Source organism: Notamacropus eugenii, chromosome 4 (genome assembly GCF_028372415.1).
Source record: "Notamacropus eugenii isolate mMacEug1 chromosome 4, mMacEug1.pri_v2, whole genome shotgun sequence".
NCBI classification, from domain to species: Eukaryota; Metazoa; Chordata; class Mammalia; order Diprotodontia; family Macropodidae; genus Notamacropus; species Notamacropus eugenii.
Window position 1 is genome coordinate 141,679,474 of NC_092875.1, and position 18,280 is coordinate 141,697,753.

The window sequence follows — 18,280 nt, forward strand, 5'->3', positions numbered from 1 at the left end:
AGGCTAAGGCACAGTTATGAAGATACTAGTATTCTGTGTTAGTAGGGCATAATGAGAATAAAATCTGACGCTTGGGTCAAGCCAGTTGAGTAGAATGCTAGACCTTGAATTAGGAAGACCTAAGGTCCAGTCCTGAATTAGATACTTATCAGCTGTGTGACCATAGACTAGTTAGTTACTAAACCTCTGCCTCAGTTTCCTCATCTGTAAAATGGGAGTAATTATAGCACCTATCTCAAGGGTTGTTGTGAGGATAAAATGAAATTTTACATGTAAAGTACTTGGCAAACCTTAAAGCACTATGCAAATGCTAGCTATTATTATTGCTATCAGTATTACTACTAGCTGTGTGACTGAGAAAACTGAAGTGATCCTCTATCATGAACTTATTGATCCTGGCTACCACTAACTGCTTTTGTCCTGTAACTGCTTATGTCCTGATTCTCTGTCTCTGAACTTAGGTCAGAATTCAACTAGTTTGTAATGGGTTAAGTTTAGAAATCCAGCTCTAATCCAGCTGCTAATCACTGATCAGTTCTTGCCTCAAGGAATTTAACTGACCTTTGGGGATGTGTATGAATGCAAGGGAGTCAGCCCTAATATCTTTGCAACACCAAGCTATCCTTCAGGGATGTCTGGTTTTCTGTTCAAAAGTGTGGGCCACTATCTCATGTTTGCATTCAAATAAGGAATATTCTTAGCCTGAGAGAAGAAGGGGGAGGGGGGGTTATTGTCATTGTCATTACCAGACTTCCAACCAATCAGATTGTTTCCTGCACCTCAGCTTTGTAACCAGTCATGTTGCCCTCAGTCTTGTGATGTCATCATCTACCCTGTTTTGTTCTTTGTTTTGCACCTCCCAAAACCTACAAAAGAGGAACTGTCCTTTTGCTCAGGGTTTTTGGCATAAATGGTGGCAGTCCGCTGATCCCTTTATTGGCAGGCAGAATGCCCCTGTTGCTTAATGTTACCTTGCTCAGATAATGGCCTCAGTTTATCCTTTTGTTAAATTTCAAATGTGGCGTGACCTAGGGCAAGTCACTTAACCTTTCAGCCTCCATTTCTACATCATGAGGATAATAACTGTCTCACAGAGTTGTGAGGGTCAGGTAACATGATACAGGTAAAGTGTAGTGCAAATCTTAAAACATTATATAAATATTAACTGCTCTCCTCCTCCTCCTCCTCCCCATCATCAGAAATGGTCCATTTTCTGTTTGGGTTTAAGGGAGGGAAAAGGCAGCAGGTGTCGTGAACTTCTAAGGTACTTGCTTGTTCGCTTTTGTCTATTGAAGTATGGACCAATAGTAAACTGATGGTTGGAAAACTCGCTCTGAAGTTGGTTTAAAGGAGAATGGGGGTTAAATGCATGTTACTGAACTTGGAGTCAGACAGAGTTCAGTTCCTGCTGCCTCTGTCACATACAGGCCAGATCACCCTAGGCACGGTGCTTCTTAACTTCTCAATACGCAGACAGCTCTAACAATAATTTACAGAGGAGGTGCCGATCTGAACTGCTGTAGAGAATTTTCTGCCTGGGACTTCTCTCCATTAATTAGAATCAGAGGTTTGACCTGAAAAACAAACAGAGACAGTGTGTGTAAGGCATAATGATATTTTCAAAATTGAAAGGGCCAATGGGAGCTTTTTATGTTATCCTTTCCCTTCAGCAAGAAGACAGATCCACCTATTCTAGACAAGACATCCAATTTAGCAAATTATTAGTACACTGGCTAATGTGAATAATTTTCTCTCCCCAGCCGGTTTTCCTCTATAGGGGACACTTTCCAGATGCCCTTTGTGCAAAATTTTAAATTGTTTGGATGCTTTTTGGCTGAGAAAACTTCTCTAACTTTATTCTTTCATCCCTCCCTCCCCCCAACTGTCTCACCTTTTCTAGGGAAGAGAGCCCCAAAGACGAAGGACAAGAGGAACAAGAAGAAGAAAAGGAAGTTAATAGACAGAGCCCAGGAGCAGCACAGTGTCTTCCTTGCTACAGATAGAGCGAACCAATAAAAAAGAACATTTTTTTCTTTTCTTTTCTTTTCTTTCTTTTTTTTTTGATGGGTTTTCGTTTTGTTTTGTTTAGTTCCGTTTGCAGACGTGCACACAGCCGCTCTCTCCCCGCTCGGCTCCTGCGCACACTCGGGCACCGCCTTATGCTGCTTTGGTGACAGTATTGGTGGCAAGGAACCTGTGAAAGTGAGGCAGACCCACACGTTCGGAGAAGTGGGGTGGATGGGGGGTGTTATTTATACTTTAATTTGAAGCGGGAGCCTGCGGAGACAGGAGCGCACTGAGGGGGCACCAGGGAGAGCAGGTGCAGAAGAAGCCGGATGATTCCTTCAGTGTCTGGGAGGCCCAGAGCCCAGGTGCCAGGCGGAGTGCCAGTCCTATGGGCAGTGGGCTTCAGGGCACCGACACACACACACCTAGATGGACAATGGACTTGTGCATATTTATGTGAAAGAAGATACTCGGAGGTAGAAGTGCTATTTTCTTTATGACCTTTGTTTTGTATCTTGTGCATTTTCCAGAGGTAAATGTATATGAATATCTACTTAGTGTTAACCTATGTTGTTCTTAGCATCTGTTACCTTGAAACACTTGTATAGTAGAGCTGCTTTATGCTGATGATATGCTCCAGGAATTCCCGCCTTGTTTCATGGACCTTCAGATGTGTACATATTGTGCTGAGTCTAACATCTACTTATTTACTGTATATTTATGCTTTCTTATGTGTAACAAAGTATACCTGCTTAATGTTCTGTCAGTTCATTTCTAGTGGTTTCTATATGCATCCTGTAGCAAATGCTTTTTTCCTCTTCCCCTAGATTTTGAACATCCTTTCTATGTTCTGTTACCCCTTGAAATATCTGGTGTCTTATATCTCATCAGAAGGCTAGGATCAACTGGTATGTTGTCCAATGACTAGTGTCAAGGATTTTTAACATGTGCCTAATCCGCCTGACCCACCCATTAAATAGTGCACAGGTATCTGGCAATCACAGGCAAAAAACCCATAGTTATTTCTCCCCTTAAAGAACCTTCCTTTAAGTGTTAGGTTTTTTATGACTCCCCTGTGAAACACAGTTGGAGCATGGGAAAGTGCATTCACTAGCCTCAGTTTCCAGACATGCAACTTCACAGGTAATGATAGGTGGGGTGGTGAGGAAAATACCTTTTCTTTTCTTTTTCTTATAGAAGTAATCTCAGGCCTGGCATGAGGTACTTATAAAGTTAACACGAGTCACCCTAGCAGCCCTTTTAAGTTATCCTCCTCAGGCCACCAGGGAAATTTGGAGACAATGGCTATTTAATTGTGGACACTGCTGGTCAGGTCACAAATCCTAGCAAGTTTTGGGGAAGCTGAATGTTGTCATTTCAAACCTGGGACTCAGTGAGAATCTATTAGGAGATTAATCATAAGGTAATTGAATACTCAGTTGGTTGTGGATTTCTATTTTTTATGCTTTCACACTTTAGAAATAATAGCCCCCTCCCATCCTAACCCAAAGTAGAAGATCAGAACATAAATGGAACATTTGCAAATATTGAGGAAAACCTAAAGAAGGGCTCTGCTGTTCTCTCCCCAGCCCTCACCCTTGTATTGGCAAAACTACCTCTTTAGAATTTACAAACTACTCACTGTGGGGTCTTTGTCCTTGATGTTGTTTCTGTTATACATCAAATAACTCTGAAATAACACCTTACCAATAAGAATAAGAAAAGATATAATATCCATCTTTAAGTATCACAGAATATTATTGCTGTGAGATAAGCCATATATGAATGTTGTATAAAACTTTGGGATACTCACGAAATCCTAAGGTCCTCACCTCCTTTCACATTTATTTAGCGTATGTTCCTGTTTAGTGGTAGGGGAGCAAACACCCCATATACTTGCAATGCTTCATTGTTAATGAGACCAATAATTGTTCTGTTTTTGGGATGTTCTTTTATGCATTAAATCACTTCAAAAGTACCGTGTGGGAGCTTTTCTTTTTCTTTTTCAGTAAAATTTTTGGAGATGGACATCAAAATGTGAGAAAGCAATACATGGAACTAGTTGTGTTTTATTTTTTCCAGTTAAAATAATACAGTATGGCTCAAATGGGACTTAAATAGAAACTTTCTAAAATCTTGATAAAAGCATTTCTTGTCCAAAGTGATGATGTTTTTGGTTAATGAGAGGAGAGTGGCATAGAATCACAATTTATACACCTGAGTGCTGCGTACTTAGGAATTTGCCACCAAGATGCTAGTTTGATTATGAGGTGCTGTGTAGAGATAGTGAGCCCTAAGCTAGGAAGGCTTGACTTCAGGTCCCACCTCTAACACAAATTGGCATACAGACCAACCAAGAGGAAATCACTCAGTCTCTCAGGGTGCTAGGCAACTCTCTCACACTTTGAGTTGCCCAGAAGGTAAAAATTTGCATTATAAGAGACTTCACTTGGGAGTTTCCACACTAGCGAAATCACAGGTTCAATCCATATCCTTATTCTACTATCTGAAATGATGCCAAGGGTATGTTTTTAAAGTTCTTTCAAAATTTTTGATTTCTGTATCAGTGAGAGGGCATATCTGTGTGTATAAGTAGTTAAAACTAAGTATTTATGTTAAATAATGAACATATATACACATAAGTACACTGAAGGAAAATAACAAGCATTTATGTAGCTTTTAAGTTTGCAAAGTGTATCCTCACAACAACCCTTTAAAGCAGATGCTGCTATGACCTCCATTTTGACCTCTGTTTTATAAATAAGGGAACTGAGGCTGAACAGTGGAATGACTTTCCCAGTTACATGACTAAGTATGTGAGACAGGTGTTGATCTCAGGTCTTCTTGACTCCCAAGTTCAGCGCTCCATCCACTGTACTACCTAGCCAAGGGTCAATCACCTTCAACATGTTGCTTTTGGTATAGCAGTTTTCTTCTAAAATCAGTCATATTCACAAAATAATTTACCTTTACTAGGGTTCGTAAATATTCATCTAAGTTAATGTTGTTACTTATCATCTAAAATGCAGCAAAAATCAGATGGAAGTTATTAAAACTTGGTATTTAACCACATCACGTATTTCCTTGTTGAGTCATTTTTTACTAATGTCTGACTCTTAGTGACCCTATTTGGGATTTTCTTGGCAAAGAGTCCAGAGTGGTTTGTCATTTCCTTCTCCAGCTCATTTTTTACAGATGAGGAACTGAGGCAAATGGTGTCAAGTGATTTGTCCAGGATCACACAACTAGTAAGTTTGTGAGGCCACATTTGAACTCAGTGATGGTCAATCTTCCTGACTCCACACCTGGCACTGTTCACTGCACCATTTAGCTACTCCACTTTCCTCTATGGAGCTCAGTCAACTGAGAGTTGAATTAACTTTTAAGATCACATTAAGTTCTTCAGCTATGATCTTCTGACCCATGCAGGAATGAAAATGCCTAGATTATTCTTGGGTGTAGCTGCCACACTATTCTGTGATTCAAATTATAAGACAATTACATGGGAATTGTCTTTTCTCATGATTGTTAGCTATCATATAGGCAAACTTAGCAGTTCTGAATGGGAAGATATTCCTCCTAGACTTGGAAAAGAGATACTATAGTCCATCTTATTGGGGAGACTGAATCAGTGTGAGAATCCTCACGAAAGTCCAGTTTTATGAATAAAATTTCCCATGTTCTTTGTAGCTGAAGTTTTTGTTTTTGAGGCACAAATAAAGTAATTGGACACATGGACTCTGCATGTTTTATGAGAGACATCTGGAAGAAACTTCATGCTCAACCTCAACTATGTGGTCTCGTGCAGTCAGGATGGTGTGTGATTGCTCCAGCTCAATTCTTCTACTCTTAGTGGGGTTCTGGGGTCCAAAGGGCAGGCAAAGGAGAGAGAAGCAAAGGAGATCGTGTGTGAGTGCCTTGTCAATTGTAAGGTATGTAAAGTATTACCAATAATTAATATCATTAGAAGTAAAAGAATCCACTGGACACACTGGAGTACTTAGCACAGTATCCACTTATTTAGTGGGGTTCTTATGCAACAAGAAAATTATCGCCCCATCATAGAAAATATTGATTTGGGTTCTTGTCACTTGGGTGTTATGTAAGACCTGCAGGTTAGAAAACCAAGGAAATTTGTTAGATAATCAGGTGAAATGAGATTTAAGCCTTTCCTACAATTAAGGCACTGAACTAGATGTAGTAAGACAAATGAAAATTGTTCTAACTAGCTCTCAAGGAGCATTCTATTAAGGGAACAATATGTACATACATAAACACACCCATAGAGTGAGGAGGGCCTTGAATCTGGGGCAAATCACAAAAGGCCTTATACTGCAGGATATGCTTGGGGCAAGGAATGAATGAAACAGTATTTGATTGCTGTGACGTGCAGTGACCAGTAAACCATTTCTACAGATGGGCTAAAGCAGGTTGAGGGTAACGAACAGGCTTCAAACCTGTTGGTGACTTAAGAGGATGTCACCCCAAGCATGTGAAGACTTCCTCTCATGGAATGGGTGGATGAGATCAGTTTGTTATAATGGCCATGAAGGCAGCTGAAGCAGGTGCTGTGAAACTTGGTCAGAAGTCAAAGATGCCAAGGTCAACCACTGCCAGTCCTGAATTTTGTTTTCCTAATGGACTTCGATGACTCTGGAAGAGAGAGTGAGGCTGATGACTTTTGTGCAACTCTGACTCACTTAAATCTAATTCACTTGCAAATCTATTAGTCAGATAGACACCCAGTGATGTCATTGGTCACCTTTGGAAATGAAGGACAAACAACTGCTTGGGCTGAGTTTCAAAGGAATTTAGGACTTCTAGCAGTGGGAGGTCAAGGAGAGGATTCCAGAAATGTGAGATGAGAGATGGAATACCATGTATAAAGAACAATAAGAATTCTAGTTTGGCTGAATCTTGAAGAGGAGGACTTTCTAAGTCTACAATGGTAACCTGGAGCCAAACTGTGAAGTGTTTTGAGAGGTGTCTTTATTTTATCTTAGAGGCAAAATCACTGGACCTTCTTGAATTAGGGAGTGAAATGATCAGAGTGGATGAATTGGAGAGAAAAGATGAGGCCATGGGCCATTTAGGAGGCTGTTACAACAGTCTAGGTGAGAAGCAATGAAGTCCTGAACAAGGATGGTAACCATCCTTGAGAGAACTGAGAGAAATCCAGCTGTGAGAGATTATTATAGTTTTTCTGTACATGTAGGAGGATAAAAGATTAGAAAAAACAACTGAAATTTTAAGAAGGAGCTATAACATGGAAAGAATAGAATTACCTACAACATCAGAAGATGGTTAATGTCAACTTTGCCATCTGAGATCTCAAAATAACAATTAGGGACCACTCCTTGCATCATGAAGTAGATCAATTGTGTAAATAGAAAACTCCCACTTTTCACTGATGGGAGTGCACACTTTGCACTTAGCCCATGAAGGTATGAAGTTGAGTGATATAAATCTTTGAAAAAGGGATTAAGCAAATGCATAAATCAAAGAATCTCAAGAGCTAGTGGACCTCAGAGTTCACCTAGTCCAACCTGTGCCTGAAAACGAATCACCTCCATTCATCCAGGTTTGGCTGGAAGACCACTATTCCAGGAACTCAGTCTGCTTCTGTACAGAGTTAATTAGCTGAAAACTTACTGACATCAAATCTAAACTTTTCTTCTTGCAAAATTTGTCTTTTGCTTCTTTACTCCCAGCCATACTCTTACCAGGCAGCTAGGTGGTAAGTGGATAGAGTACCCTCCCTGGAGTCAGGAAGACTCATTTTCCTGAGTTCAAATCTGGCCTCACACATTTACTAGCTGTGTGATCCTGGACAAGTCACTCTATCTCATTTGCCTCAGTTTCCTCATCTGTAAAATAATCTGGAGAAGGAAAATGGCAAACTACTCTGGTATCTTTGCCAAGAAAACCCCAAATGGGGTCACAAAGAGTCAGATGTAAGTGAAATAAGTGAACAAATACTCTCATCACCTGCCTTGCAAGGCTAGAAACCTTGGTCTAGAGGACATATGTCAGCTAGCACAGTGGGTAGAATGCTGGTCCTAGAATTAGGAAGATCTGCATTAAAATTCCACCTAAGACACCAGCTTCATGACCCTAGGAAAGAAACATAATCTGCCTCTCTTTTCTTGACTGCAAATTGGGGATATTAATAGCACCTGCCTGCCAGAGTTGTTATGATGATAAAATCAGAGAATGCTTTGTAAATCTTACAGTGTTATATAAATGCTGGCTTTTATCATTCTCTCTTGCACCCCCAGAAGCTTCTACCTAGGAGCTCCCTACTACTTCTCAATGGTTCTCCATTCTGCCACTTGTTTCAAGGAATCGTCATATACTCCACCCTTTCCTCTACCAATGTCACCATAAGAACACACTTGTAAAGCACTTTAAGGTTTGTAAAATACTTTCTTCATAACAATCCTGTGAATGAGGCATCATAAGTACTAATATCCCCATCTTAGAAATGAGGAAACTTAGAGATTTCAATGACTTAGCTGAGTTTGCTCCATTATTAAGCTTCAGATCTAAGACTTAAGTAGAGACCATTGTGAGCCCAATTCAGTGTGCTTTCCACCATGCCGTGATACCTAATAATTCCCCCCAAGAATTGCTCCGCTCTGCCCCTGTCTATTCTTATAAGAAACAATGCCTAGAATCCCACATATGGAGCTGGAAGCAATCTTAGTAGCTGGTTAGTCCAAATCTCATTTTTTAGATGAAACAGAGACCCAGAGAGGTTGTGACATGCCCACGGACACCCAGAAATTGAATGTCATGGTAGGAATTCAAATTTATGTCCTCTTACTCCAAATTCAGTGGGGTTTTTCTTCCTATCACACCATTAAGACAATATTCTAATATATTACATGAAAGTTGCTTTAACAGCCCCCAAATTAACCTTAAGCTCTTATATATAGAGTTCCTTGGGGAATTTTTAAAAACTGTATCTATGTTTCTCATATGGGCAGCTAGATGGCACACTGCAGTGCCTGGAGTCAGAAAGATTCATCTTCCTGAGTTCAAATCTAGCCTCAGACATATACTAGCTGTGTGACCCTGGGCCTGTTTGCCTCAGTTTCCTCATCTGTAAAATGAACTTGGGAAGGAAATGGCAAGCCATTCTAGTTTTTATTTTTGCCAAGAAAACCCCAAATGGCATCACCAAGAATTGGACATGACTAAATGGTAACAGCAACATTTCTCTTGGTGTAGGGAGCTCCTAGAGAGGAGCTGCTTCTCTCACTGAGGATGTGTAGCTGCACTTACAACTTCTACTGTTGCGAAGTTACCAGGGATAGTACCTGCCAAGTGTTTGTCACTGATAAAGTTATTTTTCTGTTGAATTAACCAATATGCATTTATTAAGTGCCAAGTACAGTATGTGGCAGATACTGTGCCAAGCATTCAAACTTGGCTTCAGAGAACATAACTCCAATGGACTGGCCACATTGTTCAAATGCAAAATGTATGCTTGCCAAAAAGAGTATTTTATGGAGAACTCACCGGGGCAGGTGATCACATGGTGGCCAGAAGAAATGATACAAGGACACTCTCAAGGTCTCCAGAACTGTGGATTTGATTGTGTGACATGGGAGACACTGGCACAGGACTGCTCATCAGGGCGTGCCCACAACAATGAGCAAAGCAGAACTGAAACAGCTCAAAGTAAACATAGGATGCACAAATTTAGAGTATCCACTCCAAGTGTTCACGTGGACTATCTGTGCCCAATCTGTGGTAGAGCATTCTGAGCTCGTATTAGTCAGATCAGCCATAGTTGGACACATTGAAACTTGACTTTATCATAGTGATGTCATTTTGGTCCTCTTTGGGAACCAAGGACAGCAACCGAGTTACCAGGGTCAGTGAAAGGTTAATTGACTTACCCAGAATTATTCACCACCAACACCATTTGTATTAGAGTTGTAGATCTTCCTGACTTGGAGACTGGCTCTGTATCCACTATGCCATTCAGCCTCTCACACTGTATTTTTTCTTAAGGAAATACAAGGATTAAAGAAGATTATAAGCTACTAATAGCTGATATTTAGATAATATTCTTGGATTAAAAAACACTTGATGTTATCCTTATAACACTCAGGTAGAACACCATGGCATGATTGCTTTGATCCTCATTCTCAGACATGGAAGGAATTGAGACTGTGAGTTTTAAGTAATAGTCACTCAGCTTTTAAGATTTGCTGAGAGAGTTTGAACCCAGTTAAATTCTTAATGCCAAGATGAGTGCTATTTCTCCTATCCCATACTACCTCTCCAGGGACCTACAGCTTGTGTACAAACATGCATAATTAATATGTATACAATATGAAAAGTGCATACTGTTATGGGAAAACTTTAAGGTTTTCAATGTACTATACAAATATCTCATTTTTGTTCATTTAATCTATAGCTATAAAATATAGCTTTGTTTGAATATATATTTGAATTCAGATTAGACGTATCATGTAGCAATCTCATTCACTTGTAAAAAAAGTCACATTCTTAACTCTTCAAAAGCTGTTTTTCTGATTTTTTTCATTTAATCAAAGGTGATCCAGTCTAATAAAAAGGAAGCCTTTTAAGAATAGGGAAGTTTCAGAGAATTATAGGTTCTCCCAACAGAAGCTGGGTTTGTAATCTTAACTGACAAGACTATTTCTTGTAGCTTGTTATTATTGAGAAAACTTAGTGACCGAACTCTCTGATGTGACAGAATTAGATGAAATGCTTGTCTGAGCAATACAAAGGATTGCATTTTGCAAGCACTCTGACATGGGCCAAGAGATGCAAATATATGTTCCAAGGGTATCATTTGCTGACGAACATTAATCACCAATGCTTAATACATAGGTAAGCTGAAATACAATTCTGAAACTCTTTTCCAATGTAAAAAAATTTTCTTACCTTACTCCCTCTTATGAACTCTCATTTCTTCTCACAAAAAGTCAACCTTGGAAAAAAAAGATAATGTGAAATTTTAAAATTTGTTTTTAAGCATGGCAGGCAATAAAAGATTTTTTCTGGCTTAGTTGAGTTTAGACCTCTAGATCAATCCATAAAACATAAGAAAACTGGAGTATATGCTACTGTAAGATAGAATACACACAATATTGTGACTTGTGCATTTAACAAAAGACCTAATTTAAAATATAAAGTATTGACAGATTGGTAGCTCTTTCCAAAGTCCCTTATTGGTGTTTGTCACTGATAAAGTTATTTTTCTGTTTAATTAGCCAATATGCATTTATTAAAGGCCTAATACAGTATGTGACAGGTACTATGTTAGGTGCTACCAGTCACTAAAGCAAAAATCAAACTATCCTTGTTCTCAAATATCTTATATAGGCATGTATAAATGGATATAGAGATGTAGGTATATAGAGAGGTGTTCACATATGTGTATATATTATATATAACATACATGCATATATGTATGTAGTGTGCTCTATTAGCTACTGTCTCAACCACCACCCTCTCTTTCCCCAAAGCACTGGTGGGCTATGATTACAGAACATAACTGGTCATATTGTTGCTTCAAGTTTCCACTTGCAGGGTAACCCTCTGCCATCTTGCTTCTGACCTCATCACTCATCTGAAACTGATCACTCCTAAGTTGCCAATCTTCTCTTAATTGAGTTTAATGCTATTTCTTAATCTCTCTCCTTCTTGACCTCTTTGAAACATTTGATGACATTCACCACTATCCTCCTAAATATTCTCTTTCCCAGTTTTTGTGACACTATTTCTTGTGGATTTTCTCCTGCCTGTTCTTTCTGGATCTCATTTACTGGATCCTCATGCATGGAATGTTCCTTAACTGGGGATATACCCCAAGGTTCTGCCTTGGGTCCTCTTCTCTTTTCTCTTTAGTATTTCTCACTTTGAATTTATCAGCTCCCATAGGTTTAATTAATAAGGAGATGAGGTCAATGCTCTGAATATCAGTTGCATAGAAGATAGAGAGATATTGATTAACCAATAATATAATAAGCTGGATTCCAAAATGATTGAATAGGCAGACTCAAAAGTGCTTGCTCCAAGTTTAATGTCAAGGTGGTAGGATGTCTCTAACGGAGTGTTCCTGGGATCCACACTTGGCCTTCTGTTGCTTAACATTGTTATTAATGACTGAAAAAAGGCGTTGACGATATACTCATCAAATTTGCAGCTGACACAGAGTTGGAAAGATAGCTAACAGTCCATGACAGTTAGGACCTAAAATAATCTTGACAGATTAGAGCATTGGGCCGAAACTAAAAGATGAAATTAATAGGATTAAATGTGAATGTTTGACTTGAGTACATGTGCACGTGTGCATGTGCACACACACACACACACACAATCCCAGCTCCACAATTATTAATTCATGGATTCAATATTGTTCTGATTGGTCTCCTTGTCTTAAATCTCTGCCCCCTCCAACCCATTCTCTGAACTGCCATCATAGAGAGCATTTTTGTAAAGCTCAAGTGGGACTATGTCACCCCCAGCTTAATAAACTGCAGGGACTCTCTATTACCTCTAGGATCTGGGGGAGCCTTTTGACTCCTCCACAACCTCACCCCATCCTACTTTTCCCTCTTTATCATACATTGCTGCTATCCGGGTATTCTACAGGCCAGTCCAACTTGTCTTCATGCTGTCCCTCCCACATGACAGTTTATCTATCGACTGTGCCTTTTCACTGACTGTCCCCCATACCTGGTACATTCTGCCTCTGGGAATCAAAGCTTTTCTTCAAGAAGGACTCTGCTCAAGGGTCATCATCAACATGAAGACTCTACTGGTCTTTCCTAACTGGTAGTACCTTCCCCACATGATTACCATGTACCCGTTTTACATGTGCTTTGTATATAGTTTAAAATTGCATTAAGAGTTTTGGGACACGTTCTACACGGCAGCTAGGCACACAGTGGATAGAACACTTCAGTAAGTCTTGAATTTAAATGTGACCTCCAATACTTACTAGCTATGCAGCTCTGTGCAAGTCACTTAACCTGCCTTCCTCAGTTTCCTCAATTTTAAAATGGAAATATTAATAGCACCTATCCTCCAGGGTAGTTGTAATAGTTGAGAGGGTAGTTGAGATAATATTTGTAAAGTGTTTGGCACATAGTAAGCACTATGATATAGTTATGTTGTATTTATATTATAATATATATTTATCATATTTATAATATATATTTAATATAATGTAATATATTACAATGTATTATAGTTATATAATATAATATGAAACTAATAAATGTTTGTTTCCTTCCTCCTTCTCTTCTTCCAGCCTTCCTTTTTTCCTCCCTTTGTTCTTCCTCTTTTCCTCCCTCCTTCCTACCCTTCCTCCTTTGTTCCCTTCCCTATGAATTTTGCTACCTATGTCATTCCTTCCTTCTGTGAATATTGTCTAGAACATAAGTTCCTGGAGGGCAGGGACTTTGCTTTTTGTCTTTGTAACTCCCAGAACATAGCACAGTGACTAGTACATAGTTGGTGCTTAATAAATACTTGCTGATGCATTGCAAATTAAAGTAGGTATCAGCAAAGAATAGGCTCCAAAGCAGATGATGAACTTGTGCCCGCAACGCTACAAAGGGAAGTACATTTAATTTAACATCTTTAAAAAAGAAATACGGCTGAACTTTTGGAAACTGTCTTTGTGTGTTTCATCTTTCCGTTTTGAGCTGATATATTTCATAAACTAGCAGCAGACAGTGGATGGCGTGTTAGCCTCCTACCAAACTGCCCAGTATCAGCTGAGCTCCATTATAATTATGCTCTTTCCATGAGGTCCTTTGTCATTAAACCTAATTAGGAAAGTTAGACAATTCAGGGGACCACCATCAAAAATGGATGGTAATTATTAAATATAATTTCTCAGAGTAGAAAGAGGACACTGGCTGTTCTGTATCAATTGAGTGTGATGCTGTCGTGGCTTGTTTTACTGTATTTCCTCACTACTTGCCCACTAGCTGTTTGGTTGAAAGGAAAGCAAATCTATAACCTCCTACTGGTGGTGCTCATGTTTGAGTTGCCTTTCAGATATCTGGGTCTTGAAATTTCTAGAAATAAAATTATTATTCTTTTTTTTATTTACTTTTACATTCAAATAGAAATGAAACTTGTGCCAATCCAAATATTTCTCAAAAAACTTTATTTTTTAAAAAAAAACTGTTGGGGATGGGGAGGAGAGACCACAAAATAGCCCTATGCTTCTCTGAGAGCCTCAGATGATTTAGAATTAAGCCACAGGACAAAAGAGAGTGTACTTGAAGGCAGAGTACAAGTTTATGGCAAGTCCAGAATTGGGTGCTGCTTTCTAGAGATGAGGATGGGACTGTTCATTCGGGTTTTTTCTTCCTTCTCTCCCCACATCTGCTTTCTATCAATCTTTGGGTTTGTGATTACCTGAGTAATTCTCTTTCAGGCAAAACCCAAACTGTCAGTGTTCAAAGCAGATTCAATTTAGTGGACATTCCTGAATTTATACAACATGGTACTTATTATATAGCAGGGCTAGGACTCTACTATTCTATTTGGGTCCAGTTTTGTGTTTTTTTATGATTACCTTTACTGATTTTTTGTATCTTTTATTGTAGTATATCAAGGCAATAGATGTGGGGAAAAGCTGTCATGACTTTATATATTTTTTAATATACCCTAAGGATGTCAAGCCCTTTAGAACAAAAGTTAATAGTAACTGGCATTTGTATAGCACTTTAAAGTTTGTAAAATACTTTATATTCATTCTCTCATTTCATCTTCAAAACAAATCTGTGAGATAGGTGCTATTATTATCCCCCACTTTACAAATGAGCAAACTGAGACATTAACTGACTTGCCCAAGATCACTCAGCTAAGAAATGTCTGAGGTGAGATTGTATCCCTGACTTCAGGTCCAAAACTCTTTCATGACACATTGAAGGCCACAGCCAACAGTTATGTTGGTGGCAGATGTTATCACCAGGGTCATAAAAAGAAGGAATATGAGATAGTAAAAGGTAAAGTTGCTTTTCCAAAATCTCTCAACTTCCCTTTCTTCATAGTTTTCCTCAATCTAGCCCAATTTGAGAAATGCAACTCAGAAAAGCTTCAATCTATGATTATTTTTGGAAAGGATATGTAATTTAAACCAGAACAGAACCCAAAAGATCACGAATCTTGGCCTCATCTCACTCTAGCAAAATTGCAGCAGTTCAATACATGATGCTGCCTTGCATGATAGTAAAATGCGTTGAATTTGGAGTCAAAAAACCTAGGTTGTTGTTGTTCAGTTGTTTTTAATTGTGTCCAACTCTAAATGACTTCGTTTGGGATTTTCTTGGCAGAGATACTGGAGTGGTTGGCCCTTTCCTTCTCCAGCTCATTTTACAGATGAGGAAACTGAAATAATCAGGGTTAAGTGACTTGCCCAGGGTCACACAGCTAGTAAGTGTCTGAGGCCACATTTGAACTCAGGAAGATGAATCTTCCTGACTCCAGGCCTGGTACTCCATCCACTGAGCCACCTACTGAGACCCTAGTTTGTCATCTGTCTGTGGGCCAGTAATTTAACTTCTTTGATTTTGCACCCTTATTTCTAAAATAAGAACTGGATTAGTCAAACACTAGAATCCCTTCTAGGACTATTATCCTATGATTTTTGAGCCATTCAGTGAATGAAGTTTATTAAGCACCTGTTACATCCTAGGCATTGGACTAATCATCTTGGGATACAAAGAAAGGCAAAAGATGGTCCCACCCTGAAAGAGCTCACAATCTAAGGGGTATGTCAGGGAGTGGGGGGAGGGGAGACACAACTCATAAAAAGTCACTGAAAACAGAAGGATGCCACCTGCATATGGAGCACATAAGAAAGATCAGCAACTCAGCTGAAAATCATGAGGTGGCTGCAATGGGCCCTCTCATTAAATGAAGGATTTGGGAGGAGTTTTGGATGTCTATACCCCATCCTCTCCAAGGAACTCCAAGGAAGAGTTCCAGAGCTTGGGATTCTGAGGATGTGTAAATTTCAGAGCTGATTCAATCATACTGGAAGAGAAGTTACTGGAGACTATGGTGAAGGCCAGGAGATTGACCTTCTAGGAAATAAGTTTCCAAGCAGCTTACAATTCCCTAAGATTTGTTTAGCCTTTGAGTGCTGGACCTACAGTTGGGAAGACCTGAATTCAAGTGTGACCTCACACAGTTTGTAGCTGTGTGACTGAAAAAATTACTTAACCTCTGCTTCAGTTTCCTCAGCTGTAAAATGAGGATAATAACATGTACTTCCCAGGACTGTTGTGAGGAATAAATGAGATATTATTCAGTATTTGCTCAGACTACGTGCCTGGCATAGAGTAGGCACTATATAAGTGCTCGTTTGTTTTTTTCCATCCTTATTATTGTTAGTGAAGTTGGTAGTGGGTAGGCTGCTTTCCTGCTGCCAGTCCCTCTGTCCGTAATTCAGCTCCCTCCTCCATAGGTGATCTTGGTCCCTCTCTATCTTCGTGAGTTGCTGAGTTTAACTTCTTGCTGATAAGTTTTTCTGAACAAAGCTTAGTCCTACAACCATGGACATACAGTTGATGGACTTTGAATGGATGAAAGAACTAGCACTTCACTGACTTTTACCTTTGAGGTCCCATGATCATTTCCATTCTTGATGCAGAGTAAAATACTTCATCCCAACCTCCCTCCCCCCACCTACAAATTCAGATAGCGCACACACCTGGTTTAGATAACTTAAAGATGGAACTTTTTTAAAGCCTGACCTCATCTGTGCAAAAAGTGGGAGGTGTACTAGGTCTCCAAGATCCTTTTCAGCTCTAATAACAACAATAATAGCTACCATTTGAATAATACTGTAAAGTTTGGAAAGTGCATTACCAAGAATAATTTACCATGAGGTAGGTGCTATTATTATCTCCGTTTTATACATGATGAAATTAGGGCAAAGAGAGGTGGACTGATTTGCTGAGGTCTATTCAGACAGCAACTGTCCAAAGTGGGACTGAGTCCAAGCTGTGCATTCTATTCACAGCACCATACTGCTTCCCTCATTCCTGTTCTCCTATGATTAAGGTGGTGTAGTGGGTGGGCCTGACTTAGGCCAGTCTCCAGTTAAAGTTTGATCTTGGAACAAAATGAGACACCCATAGCTCATTCAAATGTTAATCAAAGGAAATTCATTTGGTCCAGACATAGAAAGGGTAATCAAAAAGACTACTTAAAGTCTAGATACTCCCAAACCTCATTATGGAAACTGTGGTCAGCAGGGTTGGGTATGGTCACTCAAGGGTTCCTCTGCAAAGTTTGAAGGACCCAACTAAACATGGGTGGTCCCTTTTATGTCCTTAGTTGACCAGAAAGCTGTAACAAGGGAGGTTGCAGTCTGAGTTTTCTCCTCTTGTGCTAGTCAAGTCCTGGAAAAACCTTTGTCAGGGGAAAAACTAACTCAAACCATGTTGGAAGGATGAGAGGGAAGAGAAACCCTGGTACAGGGGTGGGGAGCCTGTGGCCTCAAGGTCGCATGTGTCCTTCTAGGTCCTTGGGTGTGGCTTTTTGACTGGGTCCGAGTTTTATAGAACAAATCCTTTCATTAAGGAGATTTGTTCTGCAAAGTTTGGACTCTGTTAAAGTCTGCACTTGAGGACCTAGAGGGCCACATGTGGCCTTGAGACCACAGGATCCCCACCCTTGCAGTACTTCTTTCTCAGGTGATCAGACCACCTTTAAACAAATCTGTTGAGAAAATTTCTTCCAGAATCAGATAATTACCATAGCTACACATTTGTGCTGTTATTATTATCAACCCCTTTTGGGGGGGGGCTGGGGGTGGGAGGGGACTGTCTACTAGGATTTACTCCATTTGTACAATTTCATCTGCATTATTTACAAAGTGACAAGCCATATCAAAGGCCAACCTCATCCACACCAATAAGGTAAAACAGACTGTCTGACTTTTTATACTTACAATTCATAATTTGAATAGTATAGCTCCAACTCATCAGTGACTCTTTTATATTGAATCCCCAGAGGTGAAAAGTCCAATCCAAGAGCTAAGGAAGGGAGTGCAAGGATGGATTAGTCTAGGACCACAACTTTATACTCTTCCTAATGGACTATTTAAATGTGTCCTTCATCTCCAACCCTCTGCCCCAAGAGGGGGAACCTCCCACACATCAATTCATCAATTAGATTTCATTTGGATTCCCAAGCTATTTTTAAAAGGTAAATTACCCTAAAAAAGTTATATACTGTTTTATTTACTCCATTTTCT

At 39.5% G+C, this 18,280-nt stretch overlaps 1 protein-coding gene across 1 annotated transcript in view; it reads left to right on the top strand.

The window, feature by feature from the left end:
- Positions 1-3,985, top strand: part of RSPO2 (R-spondin 2) — a 255,248-nt gene extending 251,263 nt beyond the window's left edge. Inside the window, exon 6 of the mRNA XM_072603281.1 lies at positions 1,901-3,985. Within this exon, the coding sequence (XP_072459382.1) occupies positions 1,901-2,016 (116 nt within the window). The 3' untranslated portion in view covers positions 2,017-3,985. The remainder of the gene's footprint in view (positions 1-1,900) is intronic.
- Positions 3,986-18,280: the final 14,295 nt, after the last annotated feature.